The sequence below is a fragment of the Oncorhynchus keta genome, chromosome 33, assembly GCF_023373465.1.
Source record: "Oncorhynchus keta strain PuntledgeMale-10-30-2019 chromosome 33, Oket_V2, whole genome shotgun sequence".
Classification (NCBI taxonomy): Eukaryota; Metazoa; Chordata; class Actinopteri; order Salmoniformes; family Salmonidae; genus Oncorhynchus; species Oncorhynchus keta.
The window spans coordinates 602,249-628,380 of NC_068453.1; the positions used below are offsets into that span (position 1 = coordinate 602,249).

The window sequence follows — 26,132 nt, forward strand, 5'->3', positions numbered from 1 at the left end:
TTGTATAATTAATAGCTGAGTTATTGTAGAGATCGAGGCAGACATATGGTAATGATTTCCCTCACCCTCCCCAGGGCTCTCTTCATCACAGCTCTCCTATCTATCTCAGTTGCCATGGTGGGAGTAGGTGGGACTACTGCAGCCACCACTCCATCCAGTGTCCACTCAGGTGAGTGATAGATCCGACAAGGAGATTTTGATTGGTCAGTATTATGCTACACTCCGAATATGAACCCTAGTACACTCCGTAGGCAATTCATGTAGATGATAAAATATTGGATATGAATATATGAATAGCTCCACTTTGCTCAATGGAGTTCACACCATATTTATTACACCTATCCAGTCCTTCCCAAACTATCCCACAATTATGTGTGTAGGGGGTAGAGTCCTGCACAGGTCAGTTTTTTGGAGCCGCACCCACCTCATGCCGGCCACATCAGTTCGGAACCCCACCCATCAGGGCAGATTGTTCTCCGCAACTCGACCCACTCGCATAGGATTGTTTTCGAGAGCCGGTCCTTTACCTGCCATATGACATCATTTTAATTAATTGTATTTGTGACTTCACAGTAGTAGGCTTTATTATAATGAATACTATTAGGCTATTATTACTATTCCCCTTCCCTGCATGAATTAATGTCTATTCAACATTTGGATAAAAGGAAACCATGCCATGAATTAAGAACTATATATTTTTATTTTCACAATGTGATGCGCTACTGAAATCACAAAAATGGCCTTTTTACCAAGTACAATTCTGAGTGTGCAAATGATTCGGATTTTAATTAGCCTTCTTACCTAATGAAAGCCTATAGCCAACCTAACAAAACAATATCTTTACATTCAATATGGTTTAGATTATAAAATAGTTTAGGCCTAATTACAACTTAAACAAACTATTCCCAGAACCAAATATAGGCTGCAAAAATAAGCTACATTTATTTTGTAGGCTACTCAAATTATTACCCGCACAGGTTTACACTTTGTATGGCCTGTGCAGATGCCTGAATTAATGTAATAATTAACTGAATTATGGAAAACAAATAGGCCTATCTGCTTGCACTTTGTGTAGGCTGTGTATCCATCTTCCTCTTTGTTGACCTTCCAAACTGGGAATTTCACTCGTGCAGCACCTGTTTCCCTTATCATAATATCCTTTTCTTTTTATTTATCCGGTTTTCTACGATAGCCATTTTCGCGTGAGCTAGGCTGTCCAGGAAAAGTGAACTTGGCAACGTGTCAGACTCACGGATTGAAATAATGTTTTCATTCCATCCGCCAGCTGATTCACCCCGGGGGAACCATGGGTATCCAACTCGATGCAGGACTAGCTTGAGGTTGACTTGACATTGGGAATTCGAGAATAGGTTCACAGGCCCGTTCTGTTTCTGGTTGAATATGCACATTCTGTGGCTGAATCTCAAACCGAACACTTGGCCTCTAAGCCTTTTATTGAGTGTCCACTCACTGTTGTGTTCGATAGTGAGCACTTGAGTTTGCAAGTGTTTTGGCCAAAATAATAATTTAGACAATTAAAAAAAAAATGTTTTAATTGATTTTATTGAACCTTCATTTAAACAGGGACTCACATTGAGATTAAAAATCTATTTTAAAAGAGAGCCCTGTACACATTACAATAAAAACAGAATATTAAAACATACACATTGTCTTGTCTTTGGCTATGCCGGATTAAGTGATATGACATGCTATTCTATAAAATCATTTCTCTGTAATTAATATTACATGATTGAGCGAATCATGTAAATGTAATTAACTAGAAAGTCGGGGCAAATCAAATCAAATCAAATGTATTTATATAGCCCTTTGTACATCAGCTGATATCTCAAAGTGCTGTACAGAAACCCAGCCTAAAACCCCAAACAGCAAGCAATGCAGGTGTAGGAAAAACTCCCTAGAAAGGCCAAAACCTAGGAAGAAACCTAGAGAGGAACCAGGCTATGTGGGGTGGCCAGTCCTCTTCTGGCTGTGCCGGGTGGAGATTATAACAGAACATGGCCAAGATGTTCAAATGTTCATAAATGACCAGCATCATATTCATTAATTACCACCGCATATGTTCAATTGGTCGGATTACCAGAATATAGTTAATTTCCCCCCACCTTCTGATGTTCCCAGAATCTCTATGTTGACCAAAGGATTTTCAAATGTCACATCAGTAGGGTAGAGAGAGGAAAAAGGGGGAGAGGTATTTATGACTGTCATAAACATACCCCCAGGCCAACGTCATGACAGTCCCCCCATGTTGGGTTCAATCTTGCGATAAACCTGCATGTTGCAAACCAACATAAAAATGACCGTGGGTTGTCCTGGTTGTGGACCATCGTTGTGGTCCCCATCTGGTGGTCGACCCGGGTAGGGTTTCTGAGAATGAAGTCCGCTCCATGGCTGGACAGCAGATGTCCAGTTGGTGATCGCTGTTGCAGTCCCCCCTCTGGTGTGGTCGACCCGGGTAGGGTATCTGCACTTGAAGAAGTCCGTGCGTTTCTGCTTACGCAAGAGCACATGTCAAGGGAAGGAAACCAAGTATCCTGGCAGATTACAACTTGTTCAGAATTAGTCTGACGTAGTCAGGTAATTTCCAGGTCAATGCCTGGAGGTCAGTCAGAATTGATGTCGAGGGAGTCTGTAGTGGTTTTACTACCATTCACTGTATTCCACTATTGTAGTGGCGGTAGGTATGAAGAAGTCTACTTCATAGCTATGTTATCCACGGAGGAGCTAACCTCATTACGGAATTACTCTTTAAGTATTAGACCAGTCGTACGTGGTGTGATCGTGGTTTATGACTTCTAATAACTTTTCTCCTGAATGGAGGGTTCTATTTATTAGTGGCGTGTGTTAACCATTGGAAGAGTGCAATGGAGATTCCCTTCCCCGTGTTGCACTCTGAGTGACTCCTATATTGCTATTATCAATAGCAATTTAACTTGTGAGGTTACTAATCCTCTTACTGAGTGTTGCTGGACTGACTGTGGTATTGGTAGGGGCAAAAAAACTAAACATGGATGTTCCTAAATCTGTGGCGACTAAAGGGATTTCTAGTGTTATCCATTCTTATGAACAGGTTTGGTAACTTATTATTCTTATCTTAATTAATGAAGTTACATATGGAGGGAGTTTCTGTCAGGTTGCTTTTTAAATAAATAAAAGAGAATGCAGCTCTCTTCTTACAGACAGAGGTCCATCCCACATTTTTATACAGACTACAATGATCAGTCCTGAAATTGTCCCCTGTGATAAAACGTATTGCTGAATGGTAGACTGTGTCCAAGGGTTTTAAAACCAAGGTTGCTGCATGCATGTAAACAATTTCACCAAAATCCAATACAGGGAGAAGTGTTGCTTGAACAATCTTTCTCCTATTTTTAATACTAAGGCATGATTTATTTAGATATAAAAACTATCTTGGATCTTAGCTTCTTAGTCATATTTGTTATAATGCGTTACGAAGGATAACTTGTCATCAATCCAGACACCCAGGTACTTATATTGAGAAACAAGCTCCATTTAAAGTGTGTATATGCAGGTCCTCAGGGTCAACACTTCGTGACACTCGATGTCCCAACTGCCACTTAGCAATTTTCTAAATCCATTCGCGAACATTGTCTCCTGCGACCTGTCTTCTTGTAGCATGACTCAATTGCTACTGTATGAAACAGGGGCAAACACAGACGCATACTCCAATAGACCGTGAGAAAGTAGTAAAAATAAACCCACATCTCTCTCTCTCTCTCTCTACTTCTGGCTGAGACCGAGGCTCTCTCTGCCAGACCACTCACTCAGAGCTATTATGAGCCCCTCCTTTATAGTAGAATCCTCAAACCAGTTTCAAAAGACAATTACATCTAGTGGAAGCCCTAGGAAGTGCATCCTCATTCATTTCTCACTAGGATTTCAATAGGCACTGTTTTGAAAATCGATTTCTCACTTCCTGTTTGGAATCTTTCTCAGGTTTTTGCCTGCAATATGAGTTATGTTATACTCACAGACATCATTCAAACAGTTTTAGAAACTTCAGTGTTTTCTATCCAATACTATATATAATAATATGCATATATTAGCATCTGGGACAGGGTAGGAGGCAGTTCAGCACACTATTTATCCAAAAGTGAAAATGCTGCCCCCTATCCCAAAAAGGTTAAACAGCTCGGAAAATTCCAGAAACTGATGTCATGGCTTTAGAAGCATCTCATAGGCTAATTGACATAATTTGAGTCAATTGTAGGTGTATCTGTGGATGTATTTCAAGGCCTACCTTCAAACTCAGTGCCTCTTTCCTTGACATCATGGGAAAATCAAAAGAAATCAGCCAAGACCCTCAGCAAAAAAATTGTAGATCTCCACAAGTCTGGTTCATCTGTACAAAAAATAGTACGCAAGTATAAACAATAGTACGCAAGTATAAACACCATGTGACCACACAGCCTTCATAGCCCTCAGGAAGGAGGTACAAAAGTATCGATATCCACAGTAAAACGAGTCCCATACTGACATAATCTGAAAGGGCGCACAGCAAGGAAGAAAAACCGCCATATAAAAGCCAGTCTACGGTTTGCATCTGCACATGGGGACAAAGATTGTGCTTTTTGGAGAAATGTCCTCTCGTCTGATGAAACTAAAATAGAACTGTTTGGCCATAATTGCTGCAGGAGGGACTGGTGCACTTCACAAAATAGATGGCATCATGAGGGAGGACAACTATGTGGATATATTGAAGCAACATCTCAAGACATCAGTCAGGAAGTTAAAGCTTGGTCGCAAATGGAGCTTCCAAATGGACATTGACCCCAAGCATACTTCCAAAGTTGTGGCAAAATGGCTTAAGGACAAGAAAGTCAAGGCATTAGAGTGGCCATCACAAAGCCCTGACCTCAATCCTATAGAACATTTGTGGGCAGAACTGAAAAAGCGTGTGCGAGCAAGGAGGCCTACAAACCAGACTCAGTTACACCATCTCTGTCAGGAGGAACGGGCCAAAATTCATCCAACTTATTGTGGGAAGCTTGTGGAAGGCCACCTGAAACATTTGACCCAAGTTAAACAATTTAAAGGCAATGCTATCAAATACTAATTGACTGTATGTAAACTTCTGACCCAATGGGAATGTGATGAAAGAAATTAAAGCTGAAAGAAATCATTCTCTCTACTATTATTCTGACATTTCACATTCTTAAAATAAAGTGGTGATCCTAACTGACCTAAAACAGGGAATTTGTCTTGGATTAAATGTCAGGAATTGTGAAAAACTGAGTATGTATTTGGCTAATGTGTATGTAAACTTCCGACTTCAACTGTTTATAGACCTTTTCTCGCTTCTCTGGTAGATAATGTTTTTTTTGAGGCCTTGCTCACAATTCATTCTGTGACAGCACAATGATCAAATGATATACTGTATGTGAGGTTCTTGATCATATCTTTGATCATGACACTGGTGAGGAGGAGAGAGTCCTTGTTAAACTGTCCATACATTATGATTTTTTTAAACTCAAAAACAAGTTGTATGAGCTCAGGTCAATGAGGCCTACAGGCCATAAATAGCAAATAGAAGTTAAAAACTTGTAATGTTCACACGAAATTAAGTTAATAAAAAGATCTAACACAACATTAGGTGATAGTATATGTATTATTATGGGTTTATAATAAGCTATAATGGGGAGGTCATTTTGGACCGGGAACACAGAATTAATTAACATGAGATGGACACAAAAGAAGGGTCAATTACTTTTTTCATTGGCAAGATGAACAAACTTAGGGATGACATGCCAGCAACAAATGCTGACACAACACATCCAAGTGTATCTGACAAAATTATGAAAGACGAGAATTGTACTTTTTAATTCCTCAATGTCAGTGTGGAAGGGTTGAAAAAATTACTGTTGTCTATCAACAATGACAAGCCACCAGTGTCTGACAAATTGGATGGAAAATTATGAGGACAATAGCAGATTATATTGCTACTCCTATTTGCCATATCTTCAATTTAAGCCTACTAGAAAGTGTGTGCGCTCTGGTCTGGAGGGAAGCTAAAGTATTTCCGCCACCCAAGAAAAGTAAAGCCCCGCTTACTGGCTCAAATAGCCAACCAATCAGCCTGTTACCAACCCTTAGTAAACTTCTGGAAAAAATTGTGTTTGACCAGATACAATGCTATTTCACAACACTTTCAGCATGCATATAGGGAAGGACACTCAACAAGCATGGCACTTACACAACTGACTGATAATTGGCTGAGAGAAATTGATGACACAATTATTATAGGGGCTGTCTTGTTAGACTTCAGTGCAGCTTTTGACATTATCGATCATAGTCTGCTACTGGGAAAACATATGTGTTATGGCTTACACCCCATGCTATAATGTGAATAAAGAGTTACTTGTCTAACAGAACACAGAGGGTGTTCTTTAATGAAAGCCTCTCAAACATAATCCAGATAGAAGCAGGAATTCCCCAGGGTAGCTGTTTAGGCCCCTTGCTTTTTTCAATTTTTACTAACGACGGCATTGAGCAAGGCCTGTGTGTCTATGTATGCGTATGATTCAACACTATACATGTCAGCTACTACAGTAATGGAAATGACTGCAAAACGTTTGTTTCAGAATGGGTAGCAAGGAAGAAATTAGTCCTAAATATTTGCGAAACTTAAAATATTGTATTTGGGACAAATCATTCACTAAACCCTAAACCTCAACTACATCTCGTAAAGAATAATGTGGAAATTGAGCAAGTTGAGGTGACTAAACTGCTTTGGGTAACCGTGGATTGTAAAACTGATACAACAATAGCTAGGATGGGGAGAAGTCTATCCATAATAAAGCGCTGCTCTGCCTTCTTAACAACACTATCAACAAGGCAGGTCCTACAGGCCCTGGTTTTGTCACAACTGGACTACTGTTCAGTCGTGTGGTCAGGTGCCAAAAGTGGGACTTGTGAAAATTGCAGTTGGCTGGCCCTTAAAAGTACACGGAGAGCTAACATTAATGACATGCATGTCAATCTCTCATGGCTCAAAGTGTAAGATAAATTGACTTCCTCATTCCTTGTTTTTGTAAGAGGTGTTGACAAGATGTAGGTACCGAGCTGTCTGTTTAAAATACTAGCACCCAGCTCGGACACCCATGCACCCCACAAGACATGCCATCAGAGGTCTCTTCACAGTCCCCAAGTCCAGAATATGCAATGGGAGGCGCACGGTACTACATAGAGCCATGTCTACGTGGAACTCTATTTCACATCAGGTAATTGAGCTATGGAAGATACCGTTCCAAAAAGAATAGCAAATGATAATGGAATAATTATGATCAAATTAAAGTAAAGACAGGAGGATGTTTGGACACTGACTGACAGAACATTTAAATATTACTCCAATAACTTCCTTCCACCAAAGAGTACACAAGCAGTAAAATTTAGTTTAAAAAACTGATAAAAATACACCTTATGGAACAGCGGGGACTGTGAAGCAGCACAAACATAGCCACAGACACACGCATACACACACACACACGATAACATACGCACTATACACTCACGTACATAGGAATTTTGTACTGTAGATATGTGGTGGAGTAGGGGCCTGAGGGCACATCTGTGAATGTATTGTAATGTTTTTAAAATTTTATAAACTGCCTTAATTTTGCTGGACCCCAGGAAGAGTAGCTGCTGCCTTGGAACAAATACAAATACAGCTGTAATCGATGCCAAAGGTTATTCTAACATGTATTAACTCAGGGGTTTTTATTTATTTTTTGAATATTTCTTCCACTTTTAACATTACAAAGTGTTTTGTGTAGATCGCTGAGCAAAAAATTACAATTACAGCAGTTTTAATCCCACTTTGTAAGGCAACAAAATGTGGAAAAAGTCAAGGGGTGTGAATACTTTCTGAAGGCACTGTATGTGAATTGTTAATAATGTAAAAGCATGATGTCAAAAACCTCACGAGCAGACCATTCTTTTAGAATTTTTTTATGGATAGGCTCCTTGGCTAATTGATGCATAGGATGAGAAATACACCCGACACATTGCTGTTCAAAACAAATCAAAGTTTATTTGTCACTTGCGCCGAATACAACAGGTGTGGGTAAAACCTTACATTTAAATGCTTTCTTTCAGGCTCTAACCAATAGTGCAAAAAAGGTATTAGGCGCACAATAGGTAGGTAAGGTAATAAAACAACAGTAAAAAGACGGGCTACATACAGACACCAGTTAGTCAGGCTGATTGAGGTAGCATGTACATGTAGATATGGTTAAAGTGTCTATGCATATATGATGAACAGAGAGGAGGAGTTGGTGGGTGGGACACAATGCAGATAGCCCGGTTAGCCAACGTGAGGGAGCACTGGTTGGTCAGCCCAATTGAGTTAGTTTGTACATGAATATATAGTTAAAGTGACTGCATAGATGATAAACAGAGAGTAGCAGCAGCGTAAAAATAGGGTTAGGGGGGGGGGCACACAATGCAAATAGCCCGGGTAGCCATTTGATTACCTGTTCAGGAGTTGAGAAGCCTTTTTGTCCTAGACTTGGCACTCCGGTACCGCTTGCCATGTGGTAGTAGAGAGAAAAGTCTATGACTGGGGTGGCTGGGGTCTTTAACAATTTTTAGGACCTTTCTCTGACACCGCCTGGTGTCAGTGATGTACTGGGCCGTACGCACTACCTTCTGCAGTGCGTTGCGGTCAGAGGCCGAGTAAATTGCCGTTCCAGGCAGTGATGCTCTCGATGTTGCAGCTGTAGAACCTTTTGAGGATCTCAGGACCCATGCCAAATCTTTTTAGTTTCTTGAGGGGGAATAGGCTTTGTCGTGCCCTCTTCATGACTGTCTTGGTGTGTTTGGACCATTCTAGTTTGTTGTTGATGTGGACACCAAGGAACTTGAAGCTCTCAACCTGCTTCACTACAGCCTCGTCGATGAGAATGGGGGCGTGCTCGGTCCTCCTTTTCCTGTAGTCCACAATCATCTCCTTTAGTCTTGGTTGAAACAGCTTTTTTTATAGTAGGCCTAGGTTTAGTGTGAGGGTAGCCTACTGAGGGCTTATTGTTTAATCACATGAAACTGAAAACAAGCACCTTCAATGTTTCTAAATAGGGCATAAGCTCATCTCTCGTTTCATGATGGGCATATGGACATATAGCCTATATGAGGGTTTTTATGCTCATCCAAAATAACAACAGGAGCTGGCTAAAATAATGTACAGATAAAAAGGGATTTTTGCTGATCCCAAACATTTATATTTTAATCTTGACTACTTGGTGAATGCCTTGGGCAGGATAAACAAAACAGCCTTTATTTAAAGGAGGGGCGGCTATGTTTGTTTTTTAATCAAATTAAACTAAATGGGGAAAAACATTTGTTTTCTATGTTTCTAAATATGAGGTTTAGGGGCACAAAAAGCACATCTCTCTTGTTCCATGCACAGGGATACTGGTCCAGGTCCATGTTGACTCCATGTGCCAAGTTTGCTGGATGTTCTTTGGTAGGTGGACCATTCTTGATACACACAGGAAACTGTTGAGTGTGAAAATCCCAGCAGCATTGCAGTTCTTGACACACTCAAACCAGTGCATCTACTACCATACCCCGTTCAAAGGCACTTAAATATTTTGTCTTGCCCATTCACCCTCTGAATGGCACACATGCACAGTCCATGTCTCAATTGTCTCAAGGCTTTAAAATCCTCCCCTTCATTTACACAGCGGAATTAACAAGTGACATCAATAAGACCATTGCTTTCACCTGGAATCACCTGGTCAGGCTATGTCATGGAAATAGCAGGTGTTCCTAATGTTTTGTACACTCTGTGTATATTATTTTGTCATTTAAGATGAAACATTTGAATGAAGTATAGGGTTTTTATAATAAGTATTTTACATTTATCAGCCTTACAGTATTCAATGCTCCTGATAAGTCGTTATTTCATTGGGGGCGGGAATAGAGAATCAAGACAACAAACGTTGCCGCTGTCAAGTTTCAAGTTTTTTTTGTGGTATGTACGGGATACACATGGTATACACTACTGGTCAAAAGTTTTAGAACACCTAGTCATTCAAAGTTTTTCTTAATTTTTTGACTATTTTCTACATTGTGGAATAATAGTGAAGACATCAAAACTACGGAATATCACATATGGAATCATGTAGTAACCAAAGAAAGGGTTAAACAAATCAAAATATATTTTATATTTGAGATTCTTCAAATAGCCACTCTTTGCCTTGATGACAGCTTGTCACAACATTGGCTGAAATGCATTAAGAAGGAAAGAAATTCAACAAACGTTTAACAAAACACCTGTTAATTTAAATGCATTCCAGGTGACTACCTCATGAAGTTGGTGGAGATAATGCCAAGAGTGTTTAAAGCTGTCATCAAGGCAAAGTGTAAAATATAAAATAGATATAGATTTGTTTAACAATTTTTTGTTTACTACATGACTCCATATGTGTTATTTATTATTATTATTATTATTATTATTTCATAGTTTTGATGTCTTCACTACTATTTTACATGGTAGAAAATAGTAACAAAAAATAAACACCCTTGAATGAGTAGGTGTTTTAAAACTTTTGACCTGTATTGTACACTTCCCAATGAAATGCTAACTTGCAGGTTCCTTCTCGACAATGCAACAACAACAAGAAATAATACAAGATTAGAATACGAACATAAAGTAAATGGCTTAGCAGAATAGTATAATACAGGAAGGCACAATTGATATAGTTCAATATTTACACGTGTTTTGGGGAAGGGGGGATTCGTAGGCAAGAGTTTAAATTGTGCAGTATTTAGCAATAACAGTAAGAGTCTGGTAACAGCAGTTGTGATATGTTTCTAGCACGAATGTATATGTATGTGTTTGGGGGTGTGTGGATGTGTTTATGTCTGTATGTGTGTGTAGGGCTGTGGCAGTCATGAGATTTTGTCAGCCGGTGATTGTCAAGCAAATAACTGCCGGTCTCACGGTAATAGACTGTTAATTAAACATAAACATGTTTCGCATCTCTTGGCTTTCACAAGCCAATGATGCAGACCTTTGGATATCTACATTTTAAAAAGTCTAATACATCAATTTAATATGGCCTACACCATCACACTAAATCCATTATTTACTTTAGACGAGTCTAAAAAAAACATGATATGAAGAAAATGTAGTCTATTTCAGAATAACAGAATAGCATACTCTGAGTTGTCCTTATGTTAGGCCCTGATATGGCTGTGGGCTAAACTAGTTAATTTAGCAGACACGATTTGCTTAGAATTCCATTACATTATTTTTATTATTTCACAGTTTGAAGAATACAATTGAACATAGCTTAATAAAATAGAAAGGATATTTTCTCCAAATGATTTCAAAGGAAATGCGCACATGCTGCTATTCCGTGTTAAGCGTTTAACAAAGAAACTGGTCCTCCTATATGCTTAATTTATAGTTATTTAATAAACTTTCAGTTGTGAAACACACGTTGGGCTATGTATTTCATTTTTAACACATTCTAAGGCTGAGTGATGGACTCTAATGATGATTTTTTTAAGTCCCAAGCTGCACACACTTCATCAGTCTCTCATTCCCAATTTGACAAGCACTTGATAATATTCTCACCAGGCCTCGAATTTCCCAGCGGAGTCCCCTTTGTGTGGCCATAATGCTCCCTTTAAAAAAATCCAGCCATTTTGCGGCCAAAGTGGCCGTTGTGCCCTTGGGCTGAATATAATATTTATAATTCCCTTCTTCCAGCTGCCGTGCTCTAAAGCACCTCTCACTCACACAGCTCTCTAAGATGTAGCCAATGCCCTTAGCATTTCAGCTAAGAAATAGGCTACAAGTGAATGAAGACAGACACATCAGGGAAGCAACTGTGTGCGTCCCTCTTAACAAATTCCGAGGTGCATATTGAAGATGTTAGAACTGTCCACATATAGCCTACTTTTCCTCAGCCAACAAGATGACTAGGCCTAACGAACAGCAAAAGCACTAGCCTATGTCTATCTAAACTCAGCAAAAAACATCCTTTCACTGTCAACTGCATTTATTTTCTGCAAACTTAACATGTGTAAATATTTGTATAAACACAACAAGATTCAACAACTGGGACATAAACTGAACAAGTTCCACAGACATGTGTCTAACAGAAATTTAATAATGTGTCCCTGAACAAAGGGGGGGTCAAAATCAAAAGTAACAGTCAGTATCTGGTGTGGCCACCAGTTGCATTAAGTACTGCAGTGCATCTCCACCTCATGGACAGCACCAGATTTGCCATTTTTTGCTGTGAGATGTTACCCCAGTCTTCCACCAAGGCACCTGCAAGTTCCCAGACATTTCTGGAGGAATGGCCCTAGCCCTCCCCCTCCGATTCAACAGGTCCTAGACGTTCTCAATGGGATTGAGATCCGGGCGCTTCACTGGCAATGGCAAAACATTGACATTCCTGTTTTGCAGAAAATCACGCACAGAACGATCAGTATGGCTGGTGGCATTGTCATACTGGAGGGTCATGTTAGGTTGGGCCTGCAGGAAGAGTAGCACATGAGGGAGGAGGATGTCTTACGTGTAACGCACAGCGTTGAGATTGCCTGCAATGACAACAAGCTCAGTCCGATGATGCTGTGACACACCGCCCCAGATCATGACGGACCCTCCACCTCCAAGTCGATCCCACTCCAGAGTACAGGCCTCGGTGTAACGCTCATTCCTTCGACGATAAACGCAAATCCGACCATCACCCCTGGTAAGACAAAACCGCGACTCGTCAGTGAAGAGCACTTTTTGCCAGTCCTGTCTGGTCCAGCAATGGTGGGTTTGTGCCCATAGGCAATGTTTTTGCCGGTGATGTCTGGTGAGGACCTACGTTACAACAGTCCTACAAGCCCCAAGTCCAGCCTCTCAGCCTATTGAGGACAGACTGTCCTCTGCACTGATGGAGGGATTGTGCATTCCTGGTGTAACTTGGGCAATTGTTGATGCCATCCTGTACCTGTCCCGCAGGTGTGATGTTCGGATGTACTGATCCTGTGCAGGTGTTGTTACATGTGGTCTGCCACTGCGAGGACGATCAGCCGTCCGTCCGGGCTCCTTGTAGCGCTGTCTTAGGCGTCTCATCGTGCGAAGATTGCAATTTATTTCCCTGGCCACATCTGCAGTCCTCATGCTTCCTTGTAGCATGCCTAAGACATTTTCACAGAGATGAGCAGGGACCTTAGGGCATCTTTCTTTTTCAGAGTCAGTAGAAAGGCCTCTTTAGTGTCCTAAGTTTTCATAACTGTGACCTTAATTGCCTACCATCTGTAAACTGTTAGTGTCTTAACGACCTTTGCACAGGTGCATGTTCATTAATTGTTTATGGTTCATTGAACAAGCATGGGCAACATTGTTTAAACCCTTTACAATGAAGATCTGTGAAGTTATTTTGATTTCTACGAATGATCTTTGAAAGACAGGGTCCTGAAAAAGGTCAGTTTCATTTTTTGCTGAGTTGACTATCCCCCATAGTACAAAAGTTGACCTATGCTACTGATCAAGTTGTCCTTCTGTGTAAGAAAAAAAACATGTTCCAAAATGCAATCAATTAGCGGGAAAACACTGTTCTCGAAAGTGAAGACAAATGCGATTATGTATGTAATGCTTTATTAAAAATCTGCATTTTATGGTGAAAATGTATCTTCCCCAATTGTGAAACTCACGTGCAGCCTATGTTTGCCTGTTAGGCTCGACACCAGTTATAAAGCGGATTAATATGCTTAGATTTCAGGAATTATTTGGTCACTTTAGTTGTGATTACAACCCGTATCAAAACATATGAGCTAGGCTACATGAGGTGTGCAACTATGATTTGAAAAAGTCACACAAAAAAGGTTTGCGCTGTTCCTTGCCTTACTGCACAAGTTGGGCATTATTCACGAGGCGCAATCCCGTATCTGGGAGCGTAATCATAGCCTCAAGCTCATTACCATAACGCAACGTTAACTATTCATGAAAATCGCAAATGAAATGAAATAAATATATTCACTCACATGCTTAGCCTTTTGTTAACAACACTGTCATCTCAGATTTTCAAAATATACTTTTCAACCATAGCTACACAAGCATTTGTGTAAGAGTATTGATAGCTAACATAGCATTAAGCCTAGCATTCAGCAGGCAACATTTTCACAAAAACAAGAAAAGCATTCAAATAAAATAATTTACCTTTGAAGAACTTCGGATGTTTTCAATGAGGAGACTCTCAGTTAGATAGCAAATGTTAATTTTTTCCCAAAATATTATTTGTGTAGGAGAAATCACTCCGTTTTGTTCATCACGTTTGGCTAAGAAAAAAAACAGAAAATTCAGTCATTACAACGCCAAACTTTTTTCCAAATTAACTCCATAATATCGACAGAAACATGGCAAACGTTGTTTAGAATCAATCCTCAAGGTGTTTTTCACATATCTATCTATTCGATGATAAATCATTCGTGGCAGTTGGGTTTCTCCTCGGAAGCAAACGGAAAAATACACGCAGCTGGAGATTACGCAATAATTGTGATGGAGGACACCAAGCGAGCACCTGGTAGATGTAGTGTAAAATGGTCAATCTTCCAATGATATGCCTACAAATACGTCACAATGCTGCAGACACCTTGGGGAAACGACAGAAAGTGTAAGCTCATTCCTGGCCCATTCACAGCCATATAAGGAGACATTGGAACACAGCGCCTTCAAAATCTGGGTCACTTCCTGTTTGAAATGTAATCTTGGTTTCGCCTGTAGCATCAGTTCTGTGGCACTCACAGACAATATCAATAGCAGTTTTGTAAACGTCAGAGTGTTTTCTTTCCAAAACTGTCAATTATTTACATAGTCGAGCATCTTTTCGTGACAAAATATCTTGTTTAAAACGGGAACGTTTTTCATCCAAAAATTAAAAGAGCGCCCCCCTATATCCAAGAAGATAAAACATAATCCACAAGTGATAAATAATATTGTCACCCATCAGACTATTGTTAATTTAATATTGTCTTTACATTTACTAAATAATATATGTGTGAAATTTGTTTTGATTTTGAATGGACCATTATCATGCACCTGTCTTGGAACAGGGGCATGGGAATAAACATGTCGTCTATGCACTTAAATAGCAAATGGAGGACGCTTTTCCCGTGGTTCATTTTCATGCCAGCCAGGAAGGCTATACTCCTGTTGTAAAGCAAAGCAATGTGCTTAATATTATGAGAATTGATAAGTAGTACGTCTAGCCTATAGAAAGCTGATGGGATCCTCCTCTTTCTAATAGAATCCATAAAATCTCAGTTTTCTCGCACAATTGCATAGCCTATAGAAATGTTGCGCAACATGAGCTCATGGGCTCTCATGAAGCGTTTGATTAGATTTCCGATCACATTTCCATTGCTCAGAGTGATTAGAGGGACAATAGAGTGCTGAGTACCAGGCAGTTTGGTAGACAACTAATAACCATCAGCAACATCAGAGCTTGGAGAAGCCTAATTATCATGACTAAACGGTCACACGGAATTTGACTGCCATCATGACTCGTGACACCATAAGTGTCACAGTCACCATACGGTCACCATAGGTGTGTGTGTGTGTTAAGGTGCGGATTAAAGGGAAGCACACCCGCAAGCTGCCCTGTGACACCAGCCTACCAGATGAGCTAAATCACTTCTATGTTCGCTTCGAAGGAAAGCAACACTGAAGCATGCATGACAGCATCAGCTGTTCTGGACGACTGTGTGATAACGCTCTCCGTAGCTGATGTGAGTAAGACCTTTAAACAGGTCAACATTCACAATGCCGCAGGGCCTGACAGTTACCAGGACTTGTACTCCAAGCATGCGCTGACCAACTGGCAAGTGTCTTCACTGACATTTTCAACCTGTCCCTGTGCCCAAGAACACTAAGGTAACCTGCCTAAATATCTACCGACCCGTAGCACTCCTGTAGCCATGAAGTGCTTTGAAAGGCTGGTCATGGCTCACATCAACACCATTTTCCCAGAAATCCTAGACCCACTCAAATTTGCATACCGCCCCAACAGATCCACAGATGATGCAATCTCTATTGCAGTCCACACTGCCCTTTCCCACCTGGACAAAAGGAACACCTATGTGAGAATGCTGGACAGAGCAATTCCTTTACCAGGCCGTGATCTGACTGGTCAGGACGCTCTTGATGGTGCAGCAGTAGTTTTTGGAGAGGACCTGGGGTGGCGTTCTGAATTTCTTCAGCAGCCTTAGGAAGTAGAGATGTGTGCCCTCTTGACAAGAGTGGTGTTGTTGGTCCATAACAAGTCCTCGGTGATGTGGACGCCAAGGAACATAAAACTGCTGACTCTCTACTGCAGTCCATTTCATGTGGATCCTCCTCAATGAACAATACTGGCTTAAGGGAGAGGTTGTTGTCCTGGCAGCACAATGCCAGTTCACTTACCTCCTCTCTACAATGCCAGTTCACTTACCTCCTCTCTATAGGCTGCCTCGTCGTTGTTGGTTATCAGGCCTACAACCCTGGTGTCGTCAGCAAACTTGATGATGGAGTTTGTGTCGTGCAAAGATACACAGTTGTGTGTGAACAGGAAGTATAGCAGAGGGCTGATTACACAACCTTGGGGGACCTCTGTGTTAAGTGTCAGTGTGGAGGAGGTGTTGACAATCCTCACAGCCTGTGGTCTGCCCTTCATGATGTCAAGGATCCAGTTGCAGAGGGTGTGGTCCAGACCCAGGGCTCTGAGCTTGGTGTCAAACTTGGAGGAATTACACAATAGTGTTGAATGCTAAACTGTAGTCAATGAAGAGCATTCTCACATAGATGTTCCTCTTGTCCAGATGTGTTACAGCCGTGTGAATATGAATATGTGTGAATATGAATATGAAAATGGCATCTTCCATGGATCTGTTGGAGCATCTGATATCAATGTAATATCAGCTAAATCACTGGTTTATTCTTGTGGGACAAGCTTATTTTAGCTCGCAGGTGCATGTCTTCTCCAATTAGTATCGTTTAAGAAGGTGCGTATAGACCTCTGCAAACGGAAACTTGCAGGTGTTTTTTTAATAGTCAGATTAATACTCTGTGTGAATCTGACAGGGGAATTACCGTCAAACTGTCGTGCAGCCCAGCATAGCCCCCCTACCTCCACCCCTTTACAGAAACATACGATGAGGACTACAGTAGTACAGGCCCCCCAATATCAGCAGAGTGCCCCACATCTCACTCCTTCTCCCTATTCCACTTCTCCAAGCCCAATGTTCCTAAATACAACATGTGAAGTGGGGTACAATGTAAGAGAGAGAGAGAGAGGTGTGGTTTTGTCTGTCTAGAGTAATCCCTCTATCCCTCTCAGTGATCCAGTGCCATGACTGGGGCGAGTCAGACGATGGAGCCGTGAGGGTGATGGAGGGGGAGGCATGCTGGCTTCTCTGCCCTCTCTTCTCCCACCCCACTGTCTACAACTATAGCTCGGCCCAGGCAGCAGGCCTCAACCTGGTGTGGTACCACGTGAGTGCAGGTCAGGACCTGGAACAACCCATCGACTTCCACCACCCCGACCAGAGGCTCAGCAAGGAGAGGGAGAGGCTGTGGCTGCAGCCCACCACCACGCAGGACGCGGGCCAGTACATCTGCATGCTGAGGTAGGATGGAGACTGGGCTCGGTAGTGCCAAGAAAACCTTTCTATGAGCAGATGTTTGTATAAAAAATGTGTCATTCTTTTAATTTTTTGAACCCATCATCATTATCTGCCAGACGGTCAGAAAGTGCGTCATATCCTGAGCCAAAACCTCCTGACCTACAGTATATATTTTTTGTTTTAAATGACAGTCACAGTTTGTCTGATTTAACATGGTGTGTGTGTGTGTGTGTGCTTTCCCCTCTCAGAAACAGGACATCGTGTGCCAAGATTGCCATGCGTCTGGAGGTGTTGCCAAGTGGACAGGACCCCAACTGTGAGGTGAAGGCTGCTGTACCTCCCACCCCAGTGATCGCGCCCATACAAGATGGCAGGACCCTAACCTGCCCTGACCTGGAGCACATCAAGCTGCCTAACACTAGCCACTCTGTCACCTGGTACCATGTAAGGTGACCCTCGGTCTGTCTGTGTACAATTAATTTAATTTACCATATGGGAGAATGGCTAGTACTGTTACTTGGATGCTGTACATAATATAAATAGCAGCTAAGAAAGTGTATTACTTGATACAATTTAAAAAATAGATTCAGTGCGATCATCAGTATGTATACCCCAGGGGTCAAAACATTGTTCTCAGATTGTATACCAGGTTGTAAACATGTTTTTGGTTATAATTTGGGCCTGACACCACAATTACATCTACCTATCAGTTTTGAGAGTTGTTTTGGTCTATTAATATGAGTATTTTCAAGAAGTTTAAATAAAAGTCTCAATCTTGATGAAAATGTATATATTTTTTGGTTTAGCAAACTAGTGTCACCGAAATTTCATGATTTTTAACCACTTTAAAATGGACATGTATACAACATTTCAAAGCTCACTATTTTGAATTACACATAATTTAAAAGCCAATTTCATAGAGAATGTAACAAACTAGACTATATGTAGTAGCTTCCTTTGAAGAGATGTTTGGGTCTAAGTAGGTGTTTGCTGTTTGGCAGTCTAAATTGTGGGATATGCAAATATGCACATATTTGTATTTATTAGGGATCCCCATTACCTGCTGGCAAGGCAGCAGCTACTCTTCCTGGGGCCCAGCAAAATTAAGGCAGTTATACAATTTTAAAAAATGACAATACACCAGAAAATCAGCACTGTAACAGTGCTGTATTTTTCTTTCTACAGTAAATCATACAGTAATGTGCTGCTATATCAGTATACAATATGTTACTGTAGACCTCAAGGCATTCTGGTCTAGCAAATTACTGCATTTGTTAGCTGTAAAATGAACAACAAATATTCAGCTAAGATACCGAATAGTACTATTACTATTCGGTATTAGTACTAGATGCCCAAAAGGTCAATGGACCTCTTCGGTTCCTCCCTTCTACTAAAGATTATATATTACAGTGAAGGAGGCTGAGGGGAGGAAGGCTCATAATAATGGCCAGAAGAGAGCACATGGAATGGCACAAACATATGGAAACCATGTGTTTGATACCATTTCACTAATTCCACTCTAGCCACTACCACGAGCCTGTCATCCCCAATTAAGGTGACACCAACCTCCTGTGATCTACTGTGCTCTACCCCCCTCCTGTGTTGACCTTGAGCAGGAGTGCAATGCGTTCGGGAACTTCAACATCGATCGTGTGCTCAAAGGAGACAAGCTGGTCATCCATGTAATGTTGGAGCACTACCAAGGACTGTACCACTGTGTGGTCACTTATGAGACCAAAGGAAGAGCCATCAAATTCACCAGGGTGGTCAATGTAACCGCAGTGTGTAAGGCCTTTTTCACAACTATCTGAAAGTTTTGTAACTATGAACGTTGCACTGTACATCCTTTTGTTAATGTTTGAGACCATGAAAGCAATTCAGTGATATGTTTTTGAATATTTCCTCTAGTTAAGGTTTTATGGATAAATATCTGATATTGCAATATGATAATGTCAAACTCTCAATAAGCGTAATTTCTGCTTTGTGTTTCTCTCAGCTCCCAGTGGTTTACCCAAACAGCCAAATATACTCAACCCTGCCAAGGAGCAATTCTATCCTGTCAAACAAGGTAGGTAGAGATCGACTATGAGATACATCAGCATATCAATATATTGATAAAGATATACAAAGTGTACAAAACATTAGGAACACTGCTCTTTCCATGACAAAGACTGAGCAGGTGAATCCAGGTGAAGGCTATGATCCCTTATTGATGTCACTTCAATCAGTCTAAATGAAGGGGAGGAGACAGGTTAAAGAAAGATGTTTAATCATTGAGACAATTGGATTGTGTATGTGTGGCATTCAGAGGGTGAATGAGCAAGACAAAAGATTTAAGTGCCTTTGAACGCTTTATGGTACTAGGTGCCAGCCGCACCGGTTTGTGTCAAGAACTGCAATACTGCTGCGTTTTTTACTCTCAACAGTTTCCCGTGTGTATCAATAATGGTCCAACACCCAAAGGACACCCAGCCAACTTGACACAGGAAGAGATAAAAGGAGAATTGACAGCAGTACAATGACAAAGCATGTGTGATAGAAATGGTGTACAAGCTAATGATGTGGAAATACTGAAAAGCATATATATATATATATATAAAAACTATTGGTATATATATATATATATATATATATATATATACAGTTGAAGTCAGAAGTTTACATACACTTAGGTTGGTGTCATTAAAACTCATTTTTCAACCACTCCACAAATATCTTGTTAAACTATAGTTTTGACAAGTCGGTTAGGACATGTACTTTGTGCATGACACAAGTAATTTTTCCAACAATTGTTGAAAATTGTTCACTTCTAATTCACTGTATCACAATTCCAGTGGGTCAGAAGTTTACATTCACTTAGTTGACTGTGCCTTTAAACAGCTTGGAAAATTCCAGAAAATTATGTCATGGCTTTAGACGCTAGAGTCAATTGGAGGTGTACATGTGGATGTATTTCAAGGCCTACCTTCAAACTCAGTGCCTCTTTGCTTGACATCATGAGAAAATCAAAATAAATCAGCCAAGACTTCTGAAAAAAAATTGTAGACCTCCACAAGTCTGTTTCATCCTTGGAAGCAATTTCCAAATGCCTGAAGGTACCACGTTCATCTGTACAAACAATAGTACGCAATTATAAACACCATGAGACCACGCAGCCATCATACAGCTCAGGAAGGAGACGCATGCTGTCTCCTAGAGATTGAACTTACTTTGGTGCGAAAAGTGCAAATCAATCCCAGTACAACAGCAAAGGACCTTGTGAAGATGCTGGAGGACACAGGTACAAAAGTATCTATATCCACAGTAAAATTAGTCCTATATCGACATAACTTGAAAGGCCGCTCAGCAAGGAAGAAGCCACTGCTCCAAAACCGCCATATAAAAGCCAGACTACGCTTTGCAACTGCACATGGGGACAAAGATCATACTTTTTGGAGAAATGTCCTCTGGTCTGATGAAACAAAAATAGAACTGTTTGGCAATAATGACCATCGTTATGTTTGGAGGAAAAAGGGGGATGCTTGCAAGCTGAAGAACACCATCCCAACCATGAAGCACAGGGGTGGCAACATCATGTTGTGGGGCTTCTTTGCTGCAGGAGGGACTGGTGCACTTCACAAAATAGATGGCATCATGAGGCAGAAAAATTCTGTGGATATATTGAAGCAGCATCTCAAGACATCAGTCAGGAAGTTAAAGCTTGGTCGCAAATGGGTCTTCCAAATGGACAATGACCCCAAGCATACTTCCAAAGTTGTGGCAAAATGGCTTAAGGACAAGAAAGTCAAGATATTGGAGTGGCCATCACAAAGCCCTGACCTCAATCCTATAGAAAATGTGTGGGCAGAACTGAAAAAGCGGGTGTGAGCAAGGAGGCCTACACACCTGACACAATTACACCAGCTCTGTCAGGAGGAATGGGCCAAACTTCACCCAAGTTATTGTGGGAAGCTTATAGAAGGCTACCTGAAACGTTTGACCCAAGTTAAACCAGTTAAATACCAAATACTAAATAAGTGTATGTAAACTTCTAACCCACTGTGAATTATTCTGACATTTCACATTCTTAAAATAAAGTGGTGAGCGAAGACAGGGAATTTTTACTAGGATTAAATGTCAGAAATTGTGAAAAACAGAGTTTAAATGTATTTGGGTAAGGTGTATGTAAACTTCTGACTTCAACCTTATATATATATATATATATATATATATACATATACAGTGGGGCAAAAAGTATTTAGTCAGCCAACAATTGTGCAAGTTCTCCCACTTAAAAAGATGAGATAGGCCTGTCATTTTCAATCTCATCTTTTAAGTGGGAGAACTTGCACAATTGGTGGCTGACTAAATGCTAAATACTTTTAAATACTTATATATATATATATATATATATATATATATATATACTGCTCAAAAAAAGGGAACACTTAAATAACACATCCTAGATCTGAATGAATGAAATATTCTTACTAAATACTTTTCTTTACATAGTTGAATGTGCTGACAACAAAATCACACAAAAATTATCAATGGAAATCAAATTTATCAACCCATGGAGGTCTGGATTTGGAGTCACACTGAAAATTAAAGTGGAAAACCACACTACTGTAATGTCCTTAAAACAAGTCAAAATGCGTTTCAGTAGTGTGTGTAGCCTCCACGTGCCTGTATGATCTCCCTACAACGCCTGGACATGCTCCTGATGAGGTGGCGGATGGTCTCCTGAGGGATCTCCTCCCAGACTTGGACTAAAGCATCCGCCAACTCCTGGACAGTCTGTAGTGCAAGTGGCGTTGGTGGATGGAGCGAGACATGATGTCCGAGATGTGCTCAATTGGATTCAGGACTGGGGAACGGGCGGGCCAGTCCATAGCATCAATGCCTTCCTCTTGCAGGAACTGCTGACACACTCCAGCCACATGAGGTCTAGCATTGTCTTGCATTAGGAAGAACCCACGGCCAACCGCACCAGCATATGGTCTCACAAGGGGTCTGAGGATCTCATCTCGGTACCTAATGGCAGTCAGGCTACCTCTGGCGAGCACATGGAGGGCTGTGCGGCCCCCCAAAGAAATGCCACCCCACACCATGACTGACCCACCACCAAACCGGTCATGCCACGGCGTCTCCAGACTCTGTCACATCTGTCAAGAGCACAGGGCGCCAGTGGCGAATTTGCCAATCTTGGTGTTCTCTGGCAAATGTCAAACGTCCTGCACGGTGTTGGGCTGTAAGCCAACCCCCACCTGTGGATGTAGGGCACTCATACCACCCTCATGGAGTCTGTTTCTGACCGTTTGAGCAGACACGCGCACATTTGTGGCCTGCTGGAGGTCATTTTTGCAGGGCTCTGGCAGTGCTCCTCCTGCTCCTCCTTGCACAAAGCCGGAGGTAGCGGTCCTGCTGCTGGGTTGTTGCCCTCCTACGGCCTCCTCCACGTCTCCTGATGTACTGGCCTGTCTCCTGGTAGCGCATCCATGCTCTGGACACTACGCTGACAGACACAGCAAACCTTCTTGCCACAGCTTGCATTGATGTGCCATCCTGGATGAGCTGCACTACCTGAGCCACTTGTGTGGGTTGTAGACTCCGTCTCATGCTACCACTAGAGTGAAAGCACCGCCAGCATTCAAAAGTGACCAAAACATCAGCCAGGAAGCATAGGAACTGAGAAGTGGTCTGTGGTCACCACCTGCAGAACCACTCCTTTATTGGGGGTGTCTTGCTAATTGCCTATAATTTCCACCTGTTGTCTATTCCATTTGCCGAACAGCATGTGAAATTTATTGTCAATCAGCGTTGCTTCCTAAGTGGACAGTTTGATTTGACAGAAGTGTGATTGACTTGGAGTTACATTGTGTTGTTTAAGTGTTCCTTTTATTTTTTTGAGCAGTGTATATATACACATTTACAAATGTGCTTTTCTTTCAAAAACAAGGAAATTTCTAAGTGACTCCAAACTTTTGAACGGTAGCGTGCGTGTGTGCGTGTGCGTGTGTGTACGTACATATACACACACACACACACACACACACACACACACACACACACACACACACACACACACACACACACACACACACACACACACACACACACACACACACACACACACACACACACACGACAGACTGGCCAGGTGAATCCAGGTGACAGCTGTCAGTGTAGTGTTCAATCAGTAAAGATGGGGAGAAGACAGGTAAAAGAAAGATTTTTAAGCCTTGGAACAATTGGATTGTGTATGTGTGCCATTCAGATGGTAAAGGGGCAAGACAAAAGGTTTAAGTCCCTTTGAACGGGGTAAGGTGCCAGGTGCACCGGTTTGCGTCAATAACTGTAATGCTGTGCAGTTTTTCACGCTCAACAGTCCACCATCCAAAGGACATCCAGCCCACTTGACACAACTGTAGGAAGCATTGGAGTCAACATGGGCCAGCATCCCTGTGGAACGCTTTCAACCCCTTGTAGAGTCAATGCCCTGACAAATTTGGGCTGTTCTGAGGGCAAAAGGGGGTTCTTCTCAATATTAGGAAGGTGTTCCTAATGATTTGTACACTCAGTGCATATTACGATAAATCAAGTTAAACTTATTCAACTCAGATTCAATTCTTTCCCCATAACAAGTCATACAATTCAGTTGAAGATCAGACCATCACTTCCCACTTTTCGCTGTTGTGATCATCGAATTAGAATTAATACTAAGCATATGGTTGTGACAGAGTTTTCTCAATATATAGAAAATATAATCATACTCAACATTGACAAATTGAAACATCAACATCAGAGTTTTGGCTATTCCTTTTGAATTGTATTCAAATGTTTAATGTGACAACGTTGTAGTCATGGCTGTAGCTGTGATATTGTTCCCATGGTAATGCAGCAGTATTGATAGCCTTGGGGGCTGTTGCAAGGTCAGAGGTGAATCTCACATTGAGGCCTCTCCATCTCCAACATTTTAATAACTGACTTGAGATCAGTTTTAGAACTTAGTGGTTACTGTAACTAAGTTTTATAAACTTATCTTATGTGTTGGCTGTCACTAGTTTGAAAGTTGAGATGGGCAATGATTATCGAGTGCGTTTGGGGAGATGCATATGTGATAACAGAAAGCCGGATACTTTGATTTGTTTTCTAACAGCAAGGCTCGACTTAACAACTCAACGTGCAATGTAAACGTTTGACAAAATATTACACTGCATTGTGTGAAAATTGTCTGATGTGAGGAAAGAATATCTGTATTTCAAATGTTAGAATAATATCACCACATAGAATACACTACATTTCCAACCTATTGACCAATTGTAGGTGCATGGTATTGTGACTTCTGGGCCTCATTTAACATATTTCCCAGTGTGTTTTGTTGTAGGTTATATTTGTTGCACAAGTTAGTGTAGAGTGTTGTACCAGTTTAGCTGTTTTTTGGTGTGCCAATAATAATATTTCCCATCACAGGGCGCAGACCAAAGTGACAGTTCCACATTCATTTGATTCCTGGCAACTGGGTATAATCAATATCATTTCACAGAATGTTACTTGCATTTTTTTGTGAGTTGTTGAGATTGGGTGATATTGTCATGGTGACACAGCACAGTAGACATTGTTCCCATGGTAATGCAGCAGTATTGATCGCCGTGGTGACTGTTGCAGGGTCAGAGGTGAATCTCACATGCAGGGTGTCATTGCCCTACCTGGAAGGACCCAGGGAGACCTGGTGGACCATCGATGGGAAGACTGTAGATCAGCTAGCTGATCCCCGCATCTCATTCACTTCTAGGTAAGTCTCATCCTCTTCTGTCTTTTCTTGTCTCTTCTGTTACTTTATCTTCTCATCTCTATTCTTCTCTATTCTTTTATACTGTTCTTTTTGTTGGTTTCTATCCTCTCCTCTCATTCTTCTGTTACGTCTGTCCCATTTTTTTCCTTCCCTTCATCTCCTCTCTCCTCCCCACATCTCTCTATCCTACAGGGTGGTGTTGGATTATTTTGGGGACAGGACAGTTGAGAATGTGCTCCGCATCCAGGACTTCAGCTCAGAGGACCTGACCAGAGAATACAACTGCTCCGGACGCAACGGCCGAGATGTAGCCACCCGCAGGGCAGTGCTAGAAGAGGAGGGTGAGGAATGATTTAAAACACGACAGAGCATAGCATGACACAATAGGACATTTGTTGATAATTTGTGTGGAAATGTGCTGAATATTGTATTAGTCACCATGGGAAAGTGGTGTGCAGCTAGTGGTCTGTGGTTGATCTTGTGGACTGTTTTGTGAGGACATTTTCTGTTAAACCTTACTAATGCTTTTGTACTAAAATATATGTCTTTAAGCCTAGGCATTGGGCTTGAGTTAGTTTATTTAACAAACTCATATAGATAGAAAAGTGTGTGTGCGCGCCTTAACCTCTCTGGAATATGTGGGACCCTAGCGTCCCTGGCCAAAAACCAGGGAAAATGCAGAGTGCCAAATTAAAAAAATTACTATAAAAAT

At 41.2% G+C, this 26,132-nt stretch overlaps 1 protein-coding gene across 1 annotated transcript in view; it reads left to right on the forward strand.

The window, feature by feature from the left end:
- Positions 1-26,132, forward strand: part of LOC118366014 (interleukin-1 receptor accessory protein) — a 34,545-nt gene that overhangs the window by 2,738 nt on the left and 5,675 nt on the right. Inside the window, exons 2-8 of the mRNA XM_035748315.2 lie at positions 75-169; positions 17,361-17,649; positions 17,895-18,090; positions 19,263-19,431; positions 19,643-19,714; positions 25,294-25,420; positions 25,613-25,761. Coding sequence (XP_035604208.1) covers positions 75-169; positions 17,361-17,649; positions 17,895-18,090; positions 19,263-19,431; positions 19,643-19,714; positions 25,294-25,420; positions 25,613-25,761 — 1,097 coding nt within the window. The remainder of the gene's footprint in view (positions 1-74; positions 170-17,360; positions 17,650-17,894; positions 18,091-19,262; positions 19,432-19,642; positions 19,715-25,293; positions 25,421-25,612; positions 25,762-26,132) is intronic.